Source organism: Aegilops tauschii, chromosome 6, assembly GCF_002575655.3.
Source record: "Aegilops tauschii subsp. strangulata cultivar AL8/78 chromosome 6, Aet v6.0, whole genome shotgun sequence".
NCBI lineage: Eukaryota > Viridiplantae > Streptophyta > Magnoliopsida > Poales > Poaceae > Aegilops > Aegilops tauschii.
Genome location: NC_053040.3, coordinates 200563065 through 200581906, shown reverse-complemented (window position 1 = coordinate 200581906; position 18842 = coordinate 200563065). Strand labels below are relative to the sequence as shown.

At 45.4% G+C, this 18842-nt stretch overlaps 1 protein-coding gene across 1 annotated transcript; it reads right to left on the bottom strand.

The window, feature by feature from the left end:
• Positions 1 to 2409: 2409 nt before the first annotated feature.
• Positions 2410 to 11764, bottom strand: LOC109761290 (E3 ubiquitin-protein ligase GW2). The gene is made up of 8 exons (XM_020320087.4): positions 11295 to 11764; positions 9530 to 9581; positions 9392 to 9437; positions 9211 to 9292; positions 8960 to 9122; positions 8764 to 8866; positions 4341 to 4407; positions 2410 to 3231 (listed from the first exon to the last, which is right to left on the bottom strand). Exons 1-8 carry the CDS (start codon positions 11490 to 11492, stop codon positions 2668 to 2670), a joined length of 1275 nt encoding a protein of 424 aa, XP_020175676.1. The 5' UTR covers positions 11493 to 11764; the 3' UTR covers positions 2410 to 2667.
• Positions 11765 to 18842: the final 7078 nt, after the last annotated feature.

Here is an 18842-nt window from a genome sequence, read left to right as displayed (position 1 = left end):
CGCGCAGGTCGGTGCAGACGCGGTGAGGATCATGGAGCGGCGACGCTGCGGTCCGAAGAGACGACGCAACTGTAAGCTCTTGCTCGATCGGTGAAGACATACATAAACTTGATGACGATCTTCACAGAATTCAACATAGGCACACATATGCGGTTGATCAGACTGGATGGCATGCGTCAGACGGCTGGACACAGCAGGCGCGTGCAGCCGGACGTGGACGCGCTGTGCACGGTGGCTGGCCAAGGTGCGTACAAGTACGCGGGGATATGCACAAGCACCCATCAATCCATCATGTACGTACCCAACAAGGAACACAGCTTGCATACTGAATCGGTGACCAGCGCGGGCGCTCGAGCAGCCACCATGCCGCGCGAGGCGCGTGAGTGGTCGCGAGTGAGGCGTTGAGGATGAGACCGGCGCAGGTCCACGTCGGCGGCCGCTGTACCAGCGTACCTCACGCATAATCCCGGTGGCAACCGATCCTGAAGATGTTGATGAAGCAAATGTGTGATGTAGACGACGAACGGCGACGGGCGACGCAAGCCAATTTTAGATCAGAGAATCAAAAAAGAACACCGATCAATCGATCGGCGAGAGAAAAAAACCCCAATCAACAGATCGGGAAAAGGACTCTCTAGGGCAGCCGATCAACATGACCGGCGGAAGAACCCTAGGTACGGGCGGCGCAGACCCCGGTGGCGACCATGAAGATCGACGCCCCGGGGGCGGCGCGGTGTGGAAGCGGCGACGGCTAGGGTTTGAATCGAGATTAGACTGATACCATGTTAGAAGGGAGAGAGGGGTTGATGAAATTATTGTTCATCGTATTGCTTGAGCCTCGTGGACATATATATAGGAGTACATGATCATCTTGAAGTACAAGACAAGGTAGAATAATATCCTACGCTATCCTACCTTTTTTTAATAATCACGATACTCAACACTCACGACATGGCTATCAACTGTACACGACTGATATCCACGACAATCGCTGAACCAACTCCACGACGTTATCGACCGAGCCAACGGCGCGATCGACCTATCCACGGATGATTTTTTCCTGCAAACAAATTGAAGAACATGCAAGAAAATAATAGCCAAGCAATCTGAAATTGCGGATATGCTAGATGGAATAAATCTCATAAGATGAAATTTAGGGTTCCGATAGGATATCTTGACGATCGCACTAGCCGCTACGAGCGAAGACAAATAAAAATAGCTAAAGCTAAACTTTTCTAAACAAAACCCAAGTCTAAAATGTAATCTAGGATAACTATTTATTAGAGGCAGACGCGGCCGAGTGGGTTCGATGTGTCCCATCCGGACTGCTTCGGTCGTACATCCACGGGCCGGCATGTAGAGGCCGCAGCGTTGCAGGGCCGTATTGTGAGCCAAAGGTCGTGGCGCATCCGAATATTCTAGTATGCACGTTCGTCGCTAATTCCTAATCCAAGTGCTTTGGCACTGGTGTCGTCTGTCCTTGTACATCAAATGATGATGGTGGTGATGCATGGTTCGGTGGGTGCATGCATGGCATGCACATGCATGTGTATGTGTTCCATGCACATGATCGGCTCGTCATTTTCACACTAGGCTTGTAAAAATATTCTTCTATTCTACAAATAATAAAAGAATGTGTTGTATTTCTATTCTGAGTAACGAAATAATAACTTATATAATTATCAATAGAAATCACCTGATTATTGTATATGAGGATAATATTTTTGGTCATATATGTAGAGGCCATGTCCACATCACCTTGACAACTCGTTAAGCATTTCATACAAGGTAGAATGCAGTACAACATTGCATGCATCATACATAAGTAAATATGTACTTTGACAAAGAGTTATGAAACACTTAGCTTTATTTCACTATGCACAGGGTCTGTGCTTGACTTTATACAAAGGATTACGTGTCTTGTCAGCCAACTTGTACCAAAGAGGTTGTCTGGCAGCCCGGCAACCGCGCCTCACATTATGAAGATGCTCAATATTCCATGAGTTTTGCACTGGAGTGTCATCTTCAGTCTATAGACGGACTGAGCCAGGTCTAGTGACTTGAACCCCCGGGTATGGGCGTTCCCATTTCAGTATCAACTTATTTAATCCCTTCGCAGACTGAATCCGACAAGGAATAAGGTCATCTTTCTCAAGACTCCGGGCATGCACTTTGCCGCTATAGTAACGGCGCATCCTTCATAGGAGTAATGCCAATGGGAAGGCGGGCATCCTTCATAGGAGTAATGGCAATGGGAGCGAATAGGCTTCATCAAACCAGCGAGTTGGGCGAGAGGATTTTGTTCTAGGTTGTTTTGGAGTCGCGCATTTTAATCGCCCCATCCATCAACTGCACGGCAAGTTGGAATTAGTCACCCAAAATAGAAAATACACCTGCAGCTCGCAATGGTCAACCCGAAACATTTTTGCATCCTTCTTTTGGCATTAAGAACACTGACCCATTCTCTTTTCTATTTCTTCCTCATGTTCCATTTTACAACATATAAGCAATAATGGAGAGCTATAGCGGGAACTATATCAAACCATGATGCAACACATGCAAAAAGGAGAAACAAAACGGCCGAACACGGGGTGGCAAAAAAGAGCAGAAGGGGAGCAGAACAACGATAGTGCGGGAGAGAAGGCAGGAAACGTCACAATCATCGCGTTACAACCATGCCAACCCTTGCGTGTGCGTTCTACCATGAGCTTCTGCTAAAGAAACAGCCATGGAATACATCATTTGTTCTTCGATGCTCTCAGGACGGAAATGGCTTGCAACCATACTGTAATTGTCAGCAAAAGGCAACGGTGGCATTGTCCCCGCATCCACCACGATGTCCGAGCCGGCATAGCTTGTCCCGGCCTCTGCACCCTCTGACCAGTGGTCGGTTGAGCACTCTCCTTCCTCTCTTACCACTTCCCTTCTGCTGCAACTTGGCGCTATCCCGCTCCAGCTATCTGGTGAACTCTCCACAGCACCCATGCTTCCACCAGCAATGTTGCACGGTCGGCGGAACATGTCAAAGACTGGGAACACACTACTACCAGTCATGTAAGAGAAATCCATGCTTGCTGGCTGGTGCTCAGCCATAGCAGCAACAGCACAAGAAAATCCACCAGGATGGGGTATTTCTAGAGGAGGAGCTGCAACGAATGCCTGCCTCTCACGCGTTGGTTGCTCAAAAGGCATAAAGCTCCCACAAGCAGGATTTCCTATACTTCCTTGCTCCTGCTAAGAGAGAGAATGTCAACATAATATTACAAGCATATACGTATTCAAACTTTTCTGTACTATAAGATGATCCACGAATTTTCCTAATTCAGCAGGGTGTCGTGCAAACAATCAAAGTACATGCATTACTTGAAGGAATTTGACACGAATTTTAGATTGCCCATCTGAACAACATCCAGTTTAGAAGATAAATTGCATCTCAACAATTCTAGAAGGAAATATATGGTGTCCTGTAACATAAGTTATGTTTCTTTATGAAATCAAAACAATTTAAAATCAAACTTCCAAGATCAAAGGTGAGACTATAATTTGGAACATACGCTTAATTGAAAAAAACATTGGTAGTCTAGGCTCAGATGACAATTAAATTATTTTGTTTATTATAGGATGAGTACAAAAATACAAAGTAATGGCAGTACTTCGAAGAATTTGTCACGACAAGTAGATTGCGCATCAATATTCAGTTTAAAAGATAAATCCCATCACAACAGTTCTAAAAGAAAATAAGTGTGTGTGAAAGTGAAACTTTACTTAAGAACATATGGTCAACTGAAAAAGGTTAAGGAAACTAAAGGCAGTCTAGCCTCTTATGAAAATCAAGATTATTTGTTTCTCGTCGAGTGATCCAGGATGGCAAAGCCTGCAAAGATAACCTTATTTTGCAGTTGATCTCAATCTCTTCGCTTAATCTTGTAACCATTAAAAACTAACAAGCACACAGTTAGGAACTACTCCCTCTGTAAAGTGATTTCTTTATAGAGGGAGTATATGCATGTTTCAGCAGGAATTGTCTGCAACAATAATAATCGTGTCTTGATACTCCTACCTTCAAATATACTGTAAGAAGGGAAATAACAAAAATAAGTGGGACATCGTCATTAACTGCCAGCATACTGTTTGTAGAACAGTAACACAAATGAACTACTGTCAACTTGAAGGACAGAGAGAAAACAGTAAGAACAAAGAAAATAACCGTCATGTTTTCCGCAGCTCATATAGAAAACAATTTGATCCAACAAGTCACATCATAATATTATTCAAATCGTACATCATGCACAAACCAAATACTGTTCATTCAAGGGACATATAAGAACCTTTTACTTTACCTGAATTGAACGCCAAATCGCTTCCATAACCATCATGTCCTCTATGTTCATGTCTATGTTATCATCACTGTAATCAAAAGACAATTTACATAATGTCACACACCTACAGGAAGGATTACCTTGACCATGATCACATAATGCTATATATGCTTAATACAAGAAGGAGGCGGCAATTGTTGACTCTAGGGAGCACATCTAGGGAGCATCCTACCACGAAAGTAGGGTTTTTTCTTGTTGGGCTCTTTTTGGCTGCTTTGTTTGGCTTTGTCCATGTCATGACTAAATTCTCACCTAATTAAGGGAATAAGGTAAATCTTTTACCTCCATTTCAAAGTAAAACATGCTCATATTCAACCAAAAGATTAAGGCTTTTGAATTATTTAGTTTACTTTTTTCCAAAAGCAACGCTTCCATGAGATGCTGATGAGAAGTTTTAGGTTTCAACATGAAAGGGGTCTAATTGTCTTTGAATTCCGTCCAGTCATACCCATACGGTCAGAACCTACTACCTCCGGCCCAAAATATAAGACGTTTTTGCAGTTCAAATTTGAACTATTTGAACTGCAAAAACGTCTTATATTTTGGGACGGAGGTAGTATTTAATAAAGCTTAAGATTCTGCAGTTTTATGCTGGAATGATACCCTCCAAACCAGGGCCCTAGTGGAAGTATAAACTAACTACCAGTACAGCACACCAATCTTCTGATAAAGGACCTTAAGAGGTGAAAACCAAGATTCGGCCAAATGCTCTTTGGAACCTCAACTTTATTCTGGCTCGAGCATTTCCTCCCTACTCTATCAGTTTCTGCAGTTCCACGATTACAAAAGAACCCCCTCGTTTAGTCCGAACTGAACAGATCCTGTCATTTACTAGTACGTAGCATAAAAAAACCTATCCTGATCACATTTTGTACCTTTCAGCAACTGAAGCAGGCTTCAACTTGACAACCTAGCTCAAGGATAAGAGGTAATTCCAATTACTGAGATACTGATAGGCTTTAGTGTACACACCAGACAAGTAGTTAACCTGTTATGTGGGCCAGCCCATCAAACGTGGAGTCTTATCCCTTAATTAGAGTCCTAGTTGACGAAGCAACTTTGTTAGGAAAGATTCCAGTCACTTTAGAGATCGTATTAGAGTTTGAATATATTTACCGGCTTGTTGGTCGAGTCTTGTCTACTATATAAAGGGCCGACCCCTCTCAATAGAGCAGGGAAGAATGTTGTCGTTTACTTTTATCTACTTTTCAGTAATTAGGGTTATGTCAGTAGAAGATCCTTCCAATTTGGTATCGGAGCCATCACGGGCAAAGAAATTGAGATCAAGGCAGTGGAGCAGATGACGATCATCACAAAGCAATTGGAGACCTTCACACGCCAACGAGCGGAGGACTAGGCGCTCCTCACCGGGCTCATGCAGCGCTTGACGGTGCTCAAGCAAAGGCCGCCGGCCCTGCCCCCACCACCACTAATTCCATCGGCTGCAGCAGCCGCCCATGATGCCACTTCCCCGTTTGAGGCCCTCCTACCCAGCAACAACGCGCCCCTGGTGCTTCCCTTCGCCAACAGAACCTCCGGTATCCCTTTTTCCAGCAAGGGAATCGCCACCGTCGGCAGACCTCCACCCGTCAAGCAGATTGCCCACCCCCACTACCCATTCACTTTCCTGCTTTCCACCTTCTACTTCCCCTTGCAACACAACCCTGTGCCAACCGCTGCCAACCACCTCAGCCGTCAACACCCTTTTACCACCTCCAGCCATCTCCTTACTTGCCACAGCCACCCCCTAACATCAATCTGGGCCACTTGGCACTCCCACTCTGCAGCCCAAATCCCACACCAATTTTTCACCCACCTATCAGCAGAAGCAACCCAACCATCAGCAGCAGCAGCCGCAGATTTTCGCCGCCGCCTCTACCACCTTCACGTCTCCACTTGCCAACCGATTTCATACGGCGTTATGGCCATGCCCCCCTCCACAACCCATCTATGGAACCACCCGCCCTTCACCTCCCTTCTAACCCTGCCTAACCATCACCTCGGCTCTGATTCGAGTTCCATCGTGCCCCGCTTCCACAACCTTGAATTCCCAATATATGATGGCTTGGTCGACCCTCTTGGTTGGCTCAATAGGTGCGAGCAGTTTTTTGTGGACAGCGCACTGCAGCCTACCACCTCACCAAATGACGCTTAATTCTGGTACTTACAGCACAAGGCGATTTCGGCATGCCGACATGGAAGTGGTCCAAGGAGGCTTGCCACGTTCAGTTTGTGCCGTCACTTCACGCAAATGCCTTGGGTGTGTTTGTGTGTCTGCTGTTCACTTCCTCGGTCACAGACTACACCAGCAGGTTTCTAGCGCTATGTGTCGCAACAATGAGCCATTAACACCGTCCCAACAACGGTTTCTGCACACAACAGGGCTGCCCGGTGGTCTTCGCATTGACGTCGAGCTTCAACGGCCATCTGACCTCCACATCCCCATCTTCATCGCCAAGGCCTATGAGCAGCGGTCTTACCCTCCAACAGCGTCATCACACCAGTCTTCTGGGCCTACAAGACCCTTCCTGCCCCTCCGATCTTCCTGCAGTCAACACAGCTACAATACCTTTCCCGCCAGCACCACTAGCACATGTTCTGTTGTGGACCACTCCAGAGCCAGCCCCGCCACGGCAGGTTCAGCGCCTCACTCCAGTTGAGTTAGCAGAACGCCGTCCTCAAGGCCTTTGCTTCAACTGTGACGAGATTTATGTTCGGGATCACCTGTGCGCGCAACTTCGCTTCATCGAGGCTGATCACTACGACCAAGATAACTCCACAACTAGTAACACCCAAGGTCCCCTGGGAGGTAATTGATAACCAACAGCTTGCAGACAAGCTGTTCTTCAAGGATGGGAGAGATGTTGTGTGGGCCAGCCCATCAAAACATGGAGTCTTATCCCGAGCCCTAGTTGATGAAGCAACTCTGTTAGGAAAGAGTCCAGCCAGTTTAGAGATTGTATTAGAGTTTGAATAGATTTACCGGCTTGTTGGTCAAGTCTTGTCTACTATATAAAGGGGCTGCCCCTCTCAATAAAACAGAGAAGAATATTGACATTTACTTTTATCTACTTTTCAGTAATTAGGGTTATGTCAGTAGTTGATCCTTCCGTTACCATTTCTGTTTTGGACCGATAGGACTTCCACAATGAACCACAAGCTTGGTGTAATGATGAGCATCCTACCAGTTTAGCCATCAATCCAACATGACACATTACCCAAAGAGATGCTACTGGTCTATGCAATCTGTCAGTATTTGAAACTTTCAGGTCTGAACTCTCTAGTGTTGTAATGTGCAAGAAAGTCCCCAAAAAGAGAAGGTCGCTCCTTTTACAAGTGCGTAGAGAATTTTTGTGCTAAATTAATAACCAAAACTGCCTGGCGTTCACCCTTGGGTTGAAGATCAATTATTCCTTTACATAGAGAAGGTACAAATATAGTTTAAGGTGTAGCGGTTAGGTCAACAAGGTTTGGCACACCCAACGACCAACATATAAACATTGTTTTGCCGCAAAGGCCAACCTGTCTGGTTTTCACCCTTGGGTTGAAGACCAATTATTTTATTGCACTCATAGGGAAGGTAAGAATACAGTGTTGATGTGTAGCCGTTAGCTCAACTGGGGTCGGCACACTCATTGTTTTCCTGCATAGGCCAACTACAGAGCATTCAATCTGAACAGAAAATGACTTAAAAAACTAATTCCTTCTTAAGATCGTTCCCCTCGAACAAAATTGTACAGAATTGTTCGAAATGATTGCTTTGTACCAATTATTCCACCACATTCATAGAGAAGGTCAGTATATGGTGTTCATTGTAGATATTAGCCAAGTTGGGTTGGCACACTCAAAGCATGATCAAAATACAAGTATTCTTTCCCGCATTGAGCCATTGACTAACTAAAGAACATTCAATTTAGACAGGAAATAACTATAAACTCCACTTGTGATTTTTAATAAACTAAATCATTTTGTAATGATCATAGAATAAAGCTCCGTATCCAGTAGGAGCCAACCTTACAGTAACTCTAGTGCTATGTTAACTTGAATGGTGTAGACCAGGGTGGATTACACAAACGATTGGAATGCAGAATGCAAGTGTAAAGTGAAGACATTCAGGGTCAGAAGTCCAGCAGCTCTTGGTGGTAGGCCTGCCATCTATATTTGATTCAATGGTCAGTCATTGTTATCTACATGTAATCCAATGGCTAGTACTTTATGCTTCAGATACTCCCTGCTTTTAGAGTAGCTGTCATCTGATGTGTAGTATATAGCCTTTTGGAACAGTTGGTATGAATGGCATATGGATTTTCTTGTTAAAATGAATTCGTCCAACAATATGAGCTTCGGTAAAGTATGATGGAACATAAAACATAAAACAACATACCGAGTATGCCTAGAATGGAAAGACCGCATGTTAGCCTGAGCAGAACATGAAGGCTCAGATGAACAACATTCAGTTTCTTGCTCGGTACATTGGTACGATGGCACTGCAACGAACATAGTAAATTGTAAGTTATCAGATTAAGCTACAGAAAAATTGACATTATTAAATGTGTAAATTTGTTGTATCTAGTGCAGACCTGAATAGGATGTGCTGCAAATATCTCGATACTCCACTTCTGTTGTTGGAGCGATTGTTCTGCTAGAAGAGCACCTACTCTGTTTTCTTTTCATCTTATCCTCTTCGTCTTGAAGTGCTTGCTGGCGCATCCTCATCTGTGCTTCAATGACTTTCTGTTCTTCCTGTAACAAAATTTATACAAGATAAAGTAAATGAATTTGGCTTTCTAATATCAACACAAAAACAAACACATTAGGGAATAAGACTTACAAATTGCTCTATGCTCCTTTCCTCCTTTGTCTTTACACCACGATACTCCACAGCATAGTTGGGGGTTTTGCAGAATGGGCATCTTTATTGGTTAAGTGTTATCGTGAGAATTGAGAAGGCCCATACATTACTTACCAATACAGGATATTTGAAACAAGAACAGAGATGGTATGAAGGATACTGTGTAGGTCGAGCAGTATGAGTTGGCTTCATTTGAAGAAAGCACTCTGCAAAAATACCAAACAAGACATGTAAGGAAATTTGCACCTAACAAGTAACACACAATCATTGGTAGTAGCTAGTAGGACAGATACATTACCTGTACATATCCCTTTCGAGCAACATTTTGATCGGTTAAGGCTTGGGTAGTACTACAATTAAGGAAAAAAACATGCATTTTTTAGGACAGGGAAAATTACAGTGGTTCCCAAATTGGCAGAATCTTATTAACAGGTTAAAAAACTCAGGACATGGTAGAAGTGCTAAATAACAGAAACTCCTATAATATAATGTCCATCTTTGCATTCGAAAAATTCATCTAGAAATTTTGAGATAATGATAAAATGTAACAGAATTGCAGTAACAATCCAATTGTAGTAACACTAATTGCAGTAACGATTAAACTATAGTAGCATTAAACATGTACTTGGTGACACATAAATGCACGCAAAGTCGATACCGTTTTCAGTTTTCAAGCAAGATAGAACTATCCAAAGTATCCTGGAAACTGAAGCAACGGCTAAACCCATTCACCAGAATCAGGCACTTTACACAAGCCGGTCAAGAGCACTTCTAGTACCAAAAGATTCAACATAATGAACAGTTTCACCACAAGAACTCTCTAGAGTCTATAAAGATTTCAATCGAAGGTGCAATATCTCGGACCAATTAGTCAATCATTTCTTTCTGAATTAGTCAAATTATACTCCTTCCCACTAGCGTTAAGAGTTAGTCTTGTCATATACCAAAGAGATGCATGAATGGTAGAACAAGTCAATTTGAGTATGGAAAAATGTATTAGGATAATCCTTGTGTCCTGTAGTCGCAGACTAGGAGCCCTTATAGGTATTTTGGTCTTAGGTGACTTATATAGTAGTTAAGGAAGACAAGATAAGGTGAGCTGTAATAGCTAGCTGTAGTTTCCAGGGCACAAAGCTAGGCTGAGCTGTGTAGGTCGGCTACTGTAGCAGGTCAGCTATTGTAGAACTCCCCTACAGCCTACATAAGAAGCAGGCACCCCATATGTACAATGAAGCTTGTAGTACTTGAGATATCAAACAAAGCTTCCTACTAGTGGTAAGCTCTTTGTGTACGTGGGTGTGAAGCACATCTCTTTAGAGAGAGTCCTGGGCAGCAGCTAGAGAGCTAGTGATTCTAACAATTGGTATCCGGGCCCTGTGTCTTAGCTTGAGTGAGATATGTTTAAAGGAAAGATTATTTCCCTTAGATATCCTATGCTCACAAAGAGCAGCTACTTGGCATGGTCCATCAAGATGGAGTTTGGAGTGCTGCTTTGTGTTGAGCCAAAAGATCCTAAGGTACCCATAGAGGGGAAGAAGGATCAAATGGCGTTGGCGGCCATTTACCAAGGGGTACTAGAGGACATGCTCTTCCTGGTGTCCGAAAAGGAGAATCATGCACATGGGTGCTGAGCGCGTGAAGGATTCCAAGATACAAACTCTCAAGACAGAGTGGCTGATGCAAACACAGGCACCTAGCACAAGTGCTACTACGTTTTGCAAAGAAAATGTGTTAACGAATTGTGTTACTTAATGACGAAAATTACAATTAAATCGTGCCTAGGTTGAGTGAAATTGTAAGATTCAAAGACATAAATTAGAAGGCATTGAGTACAATCACGTGAATACTCATGCACCTCCTCCCTGACGGGCTCACGGCAGCGGCACTCTACGGCAGAACAAATGCAACTACTATTAATGGACCTAAGCAATACGCAGTGACGCATCAAACGTCCATCCCAATGAGATGCAAGCCACCGTGACCAGGCGGGGCACTCAAGCAACCACCAACATCTGGAATTTGCGGGTAGGGGAGAGACTGGGGAGAGGATAAAGATCTGTTACCAGGAAGCAGATGGGGCACTCCTCCAGGTCACCCCCCGCGGCGTCGTCAGCCCCCGGGTAGCAGGGCGCGAGCTTGGCCTCGAGGATCAACTTGCGTAGCTTCTTCTGGTCGATATCCCTGTGCTCGTACAGCCCCTGCGGCCTCGTGTACCGCTCCTCCACCCCGGCCTTCCTCCTCCCTCCTATTCTGTTCCCCATCCCTCCCAGATCTAGCCTCCTCCTCCGCCGCCGCCGCCGGAGACGAAACCCTTGCCCCGCGCCGCCTCACTGTAGATACATACGGTATACGCACGCGTACGCGATGCTGCGGGGCTTGGGGAGCGCCGAGGCGAGGTGGGATTACCCTGTTTTTAAAAATGCATTTCCCCTCGGGGTGGGAGAAAAGGAAGGCAAAGCAAAAGAGAAGGCGCACGCGACACTCCACGACAACACGGCTCACTGGGCTTCGGCTTCTCTGCCGCTGGCCCGCTGCGCTGCAAGAGATACACCTCTCGAAAATCTTCCCTGTGTGAAGGAGTTTTGTGACACGTAGATTCTGGACCATCGATCTGTGTCACAATTTAGAAACATGTTTTTTTAATTAATTTAGGAACATGTTTGTGCATATCCCCTATCCCCTGTAACGCTTGATAAACATAGGTAATGTTTTCGTAAATAGGAAGCAACATGATGAGCGCATCACCGCGGGCGCATCACCTACCCCTTCATCTTTCCTCCAAGTGAATACGTGATCTCTACTTTTAAAGGAGGACTTGGTAGCTTTCACTTTACGGTTATTTCCGTCCGATTTATTTGCGTCTCATCCTTCCCCACTTGTATGATGTCCTTTCCTCATCAATTTTTCTTACCACGCCGGTTTTCTCTCGTCCTCTCTTTGATCCGAACATCCCATCTCTCTCCTCGCGCCAGCTAGGGTTTGTTGCGAGCTGCTGCACGGGATCTCATCAACCCGCCAGGCCTCCCGCCGCTCCGCCCTTCGCTTCCCTCGTCACTGGCACGTCCTCCCCTCCCGCGGTCCATAGCACCGGCCCTTTCTCTTCCCTCCCTCCTGCATCCACCTCTACCCCTGCCACTCCTTAGCCTTCCATGGTGGAATCCGCCGCCTCCCACTCGTGCTCTGGTCTGCCACAGCCGCGCATGGACGGTTGCTCATGATCTGCATGGATCCCTTCGCCTTGGCCGCCGCCGCTCGCTGATAGTGGCCACTGCCGAGGAGTACAACGTCCGCTAAGGGCACAGGATTTCTGCAGTCGAGATGAACATGAGCGACCACTTTCACCATTCATAGCATAAGATATCTTGCTGATTTGATCTATTTTGGCTAGAGCGCATGGAATCAAACCCGGGGTAATCAATTTGCTATGTTCACCATATTAGCTATAAGGAATTTATTATCTCTGTTTTATTTGCAGGATACCCAAACCAGAGGTAACATTTTTAATGACTTTTAAATTCTGTACAAGGTATTCTCATGTCTAAATACTAGAATTTTGTGTTCATTGCTAAATCGTTCATAAGGGGTTCATGTAGTTCTTTTACTCGTGTTTCTCGTTCGTGATGTGCAGGTGTCGCAGGCCCGACATGGAAGCAGAAGGTAGGAGGAAACAGGCGGGTGCTCGGGGACATCGGCAGCGTTGTCCATGCCACCACACACACATCCTCGACGGGTAAGAAAATCAGCGCAAGGATCGAATCATGCCCTAATTTTTTTCTTCCATTCTTTGTACTTAACTGGATCTGGTCTTGGTTGCTGAAACAGCAAGATCCAGCTGCCGACGGGGATCAATCGCCAATCACCGGGAGCTTCGGCGCCTAGCTCTTCAAGAAGGCTCAGACTGATCCATCTAAGGTACGAACAGAACCCCCTTTCCTGCTCCTACATGCTTCAAAAAGCAATTTCCTAATGAAGGCTTGTCAAAACTTGGGGGTCCGGGGGCTTTACAAATGACACCAACATTTTGTTCATACAATTGAAGGAGTTCTTAGGTTCTTCTTAACTTACCATTGCTGGAGGAACTAGATAAACACTCTAGGAAGTATTGCTAACAGAGTGGTGCATCAAGGGGATAAGCAGGATAGGTAGATACCATATGTTACTTTGCAAGCAAAATTACAGGCATAAATGTAAGTGCATCTAGTGCCCCCTAAGTGGTTTTGAAGTATTGAAGACAAATGGGTTAAGGGACTAATGTGTTTGTGATGTGGAGCATCCTACGGACATCACCATGTCAAGAGTCCGTTTGGCAAGTGACACGTGCGACATCTACTTCACATACATAAAAGGTGAATCATCTCCTTTATACATGTTCACTTGACCCCTTCGAGGATGGTATACTACTTGACACTCCTCTTGTATGCATACATGGGTATTGTCAGAGCTTTACAGATGACGAGGAGGAGTCGAAACATAAGAGTACAACTACACCATCTGGGAGGGAAGCATGGAAGAGAAGGAAGAAGAGGATTGTGCCAGCCCAGAAAAACTGGTACAACCAGTCCACTACCAGTAAACAACAGGTCCACCGGTGCAACCGGTCCACTACTGCTCCGCCTGGACACCTTACTGTAATCGAGCGGTACAAGACCGGTACCACCCGGTAGTTATAGTACAACCGGTCTGTGTGCACGCAGAGTTGGCCAAGTGGCCTTGTATCTTTCCCATTCCGCCCCTCACTTACCCCTTCCTGGCTAGGACTATATATACTCTTTCCCCGCCTCATTTATAGGGTTAGCTAAGATTAGAACTCATATCATAGAGCTTAGCTCATGTATCTCCCCTTGTGGGATTCCTCTTGTGAGAGAGAAGACTCCATTGGAGTGCAAGGCCTCCTATGGAGAAGATCCCTAGTGGATGCAAGACCTCCACATGTGGAGAAGGATTCCCCAAGTGAATCATGAAGACCCATCTCTCCTAGAGATTTGGATGAACTACCTTGTATCTTTATTTCCCTTGTTGTTCTTGGATCTTGATGCACCTCTTGTATGGCTTATGATTTGAGGAGTACCGGGAGTGAATCTTGTCCAATAGAGTGTTTCCCCCTTTGATTTCTCCATGTTTTCCCTTTGTGTTCTTCGTGTTCCTCCTCGAATCCACCTCCAATTCGTGAACATCGGGACAAATCGGGGCACTTTGGCCCGTGCCTTATATCATCTTGGTATCATGAGCCACGTTGACACAAATTTGGATCCCTACCCCCCATGTTCTAGCCTTTAGTTCGAATTTTCTTCCAAATTTCAAAAAAGTTCCACGAAAAGAGCCCCAAAAAATTTCTTGCATTTTGTTGTTTTGTGTGTTTTTGCTGATTTTGATCTGTGGATCTAGTGTTTGGAAAGTGGATCCACCTCCCTTGGCATTCCCTGGCCTCGATTTTTCTTTTCCCCTTTGATTTGGTCCAAAATTTCGACTTGGTCTGCCCCCAAGTTCATCCCGTGCTCACATCTAGGAATTTTCCTGTATAGAGCGGTACGACCGCCCCCGTCCCCCAAGACGGTACAACCGCTCCCCCGTCAACTAATACTTCCGCCCGAACAAAACCTAGAACCCCAGTTTCGCCCCAGGAGTGGTACAACCACCTTCCCAAGCGATACAACCGCAACCCCCCAGGTCCAGCATTTTCGATCTCAAAAACGACACCTCCAGGACACTCCAGGAGCGGTACAACCGCCCTCCCAAGCAGTACAACCGCCCCTCCCAGTTTTAGCCTCGGCTGATTCACCATTTTGACCATAACTTCTTCATATGGACTCCGATTTAGGCATTCCTTAGCTCATTTTGTAGCTATTGGCACCCACCATCCAACAAAATTAGCTCCACCAACATGTGACGTCATCAAATTTTTCATATTTTGGCAAGTTTACAATCTCCGGTGTTACAACTTCCATTTTAGTCTCTTGGAGGCATACTACGCTCGGCTTGGCAACCATGACCACTTGCAAGATAACGTTTTCTACGTGTCGGGGAGTTGAGCCCACGCACATTCCACACCAAGGTTTTGAGGCGCTGTTGTTCATTCATTTTGTAGGCCCACCAAGATCAACTCCAGAGGAAATGACCGCTAGTTCCGGTCTTCCACCGCGTCGTCGCCCACAGCCAAGGGCAAGATGGAGGCCTCCCATCCAACCAGGGCAAGAATGGCTTTGATATGTGTCTCTGCCAGCGGCGGGTCGAACAACCTCACGTAGGATTGGAGCGCCTCATCGCTGATTTGTTCCCCCTCATTGGCTAGGCACAACTTTTGGATGAGAACGTTTTGTTGCTTGGAAGCGTTCGTACCGCGCCCAACGCCTCATGCAATCCTCACACTTCACCTCGGATTCGAGACCAGCTGCCTCTTGTTGCGTGGCCTCCTCTTTGTTGCAGTCGGGTCCTTGGTTGGCAGCCTAGAAAGAATCGGGAAAATGGCCTTTGTTAACTCGCCTGAAGAACGTCCAAGTTGTTACACCCTGTGCATGGCGTGCATGGGTCTGCACCATTCGAAACAGGGCAGGTGGCTTCCAGGAAGTGGCCTGACAGGGTGATCATCAGGAGATCATTATTGGTGTGATTTGGCGGGCCACAGGGTCCGCATCAGTCTCTACGCAGGCCAATGAGCGTGAAGACAATAGGTCCGCCTCCGAGCCCACGTGTAACACCCACGATGCGGCTATATCTCTCATGTGTCGAGGCACGACTTAGAGGCATAACCGCATTGTAGGTTTTGTCGCAAGAAGGGTCATCTTTACACAATCCCATGTAATGAACAAGAATGGGATAAAGAGAGTTGGCTTACAATCGCCACTTCACACAATACATAAATAAATTCATACATCATCCAAAATACACACATAGACCGACTAAGGTCAAATCCAAATAAAAAGAAGATAACCCCAAATGCTAGATCCCCGATCGTCCCAACTGGGCTCCGCTACTGATCATCCGGAAACGAAACATAGTAACGACCACGTTCCTCGTCGAACTCTCACTTGAGCTCGGTTGCGTCGCCTGCACTGGTATCGTCGGCACCTGCAACTGTTTTGGTAGAATCTATGAGTCACGAGGACTCAGCAATCTCACACCCGCGAGATCAAGACTATTTAAGCTTATAGGAAGGATGGGGTAATGAGGTGGAGTTGCAGCAAGCACTAAGCATATATGGTGGCTAACATACGCAAATAAAGAGCGAGAAGAGGAGCAACGCAACGGTCGCGAAGCTAGAAATGATCAAGAAGTGATCCTGAAACTGCTTACGCTCATACATAACCCGAACCGTGTTCACTTCCCGGACTCCGCCGAAAAGAGACCATCACGGCTACACACACGGTTGATGTATTTTAATTAAGTCAAGTGTCAAGTTCTCTACAACCGGACATTAACAAATTCTCATCTGCCACATAACCGCGGGCATGGCTTTCGAAAGATAATACCCTGCAGGGGTGTCCCAACTTAGCCCATTATAAGCTCTCACGGTCAACGAAGGATATTCCTTCTCCCGGGAAGACCCGATCACTCTCGGAATCCCGGTTTACAAGACATCTCGACAATGGTAAAACAAGACCAGCAAAGCCGCCCAATGTGCCGACAAATCCCGATAGGAGCTGCACATATCTCGTTCTCAGGGCAACACCGGATGAGACTAGCTACGAGTAAAACCAGCCCTCAAGTTTCCCCAAGGTGGCCCCGCAGGTAGCTCGGTTCGGACCAACACTCGAAGGAGCACTGGCCCGGGAGAGGGGTCTAAAATAAAGATGACCCTCGGGCTCGCGAAAACCCAAGGGAAAAATATAGGTGGTAGGTGGTCAAATGGTAAAACCAAGGTTGGGCCTTGCTGGAGGAGTTTTATTCAAAGCGAACTGTCAAGGGGGCCCCATAAATCACCCAACCGCGTAAGGAACACAAAATCAAGGAACATAACACCGGTATGACGGAATCTAGGGAGGCAAGAGTGGAACAAAACACCAGGCATAAGGCCGAGCCTTCCACCCTTTACCAAGTATATAGATGCATTGATTAAATAAGAGATATTGTGATATCCCAAAATATCCATGTTCCAACGTGGAACCAACTTCAACTTCACCTGCAACTAGCAACGCTATAAGAAGGGCTGAGCAAAAGCGGTAACTTAGTCAAACAACGGTTTGCTAGGAAAGGATGGTTAGAGGCTTGACATGGCAATATGGGAGGCATGATATAGCAAGTGGTAGGTAGCGCATCATAGCGATAGAGCGAACAACTAGCAAAGCAAAGATAGAAGTGATTTCGAGGGTATGGTCATCTTGCCTGCAAGGTTCTCAGAGTTGTCGAAAGCTTGATCCTCGTTAGCGTTCTCAACAGGTTCCTCGTAAGCGTACTCGTCTCCCGGCTCTACCGAAAGCAAGAACACAAGCAAAGGACCAACAATCAATCACGGGAAATGCACAAGCAACATGATGCAATACATGGCATGATATGCGAGATGTGATATGCAATGCATATGCGTGCTCCGGAAGGGAAAAGATGAACAAGGCATCAACTTGGCAAACCAAGTATGCCATTGGAAAGACGAGATGATTTCGGTTGAAATCGATATAAAGATAACCGGAAACGGATGCACGGTTTGCAAACGGCAAGCAAAACAAGAATGACACAAATCTGCGATTAACAGCATGATGGCACTTAGAATACATCAAGAAACTAAGCTACAGCACCCCAACATAGCAACAAAGCATATGGAAGTGATCTACAAGAGATGCTTGACAAACGATGAACACTGAGCTACGACTATATTACACTATAACAGGTTCAAACAAGCATGGCAAAAGTGCAAAAGATATCAGCTTCGCAGACTTGGTGAAAATTCTGAACATGGCTTAAACAGCATCAGGTAGCAATGTTCAGAGCAATCAATCAACATGCTACAGGAACTTATCATAGCAAAACAAGGCGTGGCATGAATATACTAAATGCATAGAACAAAAATTCCTTACTGATCATGAGCCAAAAAGGATCAGAAGATATGATGGCACCCATGTAAACATAGCATGTTTTATTAACAATTTCAGACAGCACAAAAACAGAGCATGGCATAAACAGAATTATGAAGGCATCTTTGAGAGCTCGATTCACTCATCACAAAGCAATGCATGACAAAACAAGCATACCTACAGCAAGAAAACATGTTAATGAAGCTAATCATGGCAATAGCAAGTTCATAGCATGCATGGATCACTAGCAACATTCATGGAAAAATTGAATATCATGCTAACATTCTGCCAGGAACATTTTATCGCAAAAGTAGAGCAAGATTGAGACATGCTAGGGCACTCCATAATTGCCAACAGGGGCATGGATGGATAGAGCACAACTGTATGTCCAGAACATCCTTACTGAACATACTCAAAAGAAGCATGGATCTCACTGTAGCCACATGGATACATGACATCAAAATAACAGCAGGAAAAGACTTAGCAAAAATCCTAAGTCCCTGAAAACAGAAACATCACGAAGCCTAGTTTGCATTCTTGTGCTAGTCATCACATAGATCACAAAAATACATGGCATACACCTCTGTAAAGATGGCATGGCATAGATCA

Coding starts and splice junctions, on each gene's coding strand:
- LOC109761290 (XM_020320087.4), bottom strand. CDS start 11,492: ATGGGGAACAGAATAGGAGGGAGGAGGAAGGCCGGGGTGGAGGAGCGG. Junction 9,438..9,529: donor CTCGAAAGGGATATGTACAG/GTAATGTATCTG, acceptor GTATTTTTGCAG/AGTGCTTTCTTCAAATGAAG. Junction 9,293..9,391: donor CATACTGCTCGACCTACACA/GTATCCTTCATA, acceptor TAACCAATAAAG/ATGCCCATTCTGCAAAACCC.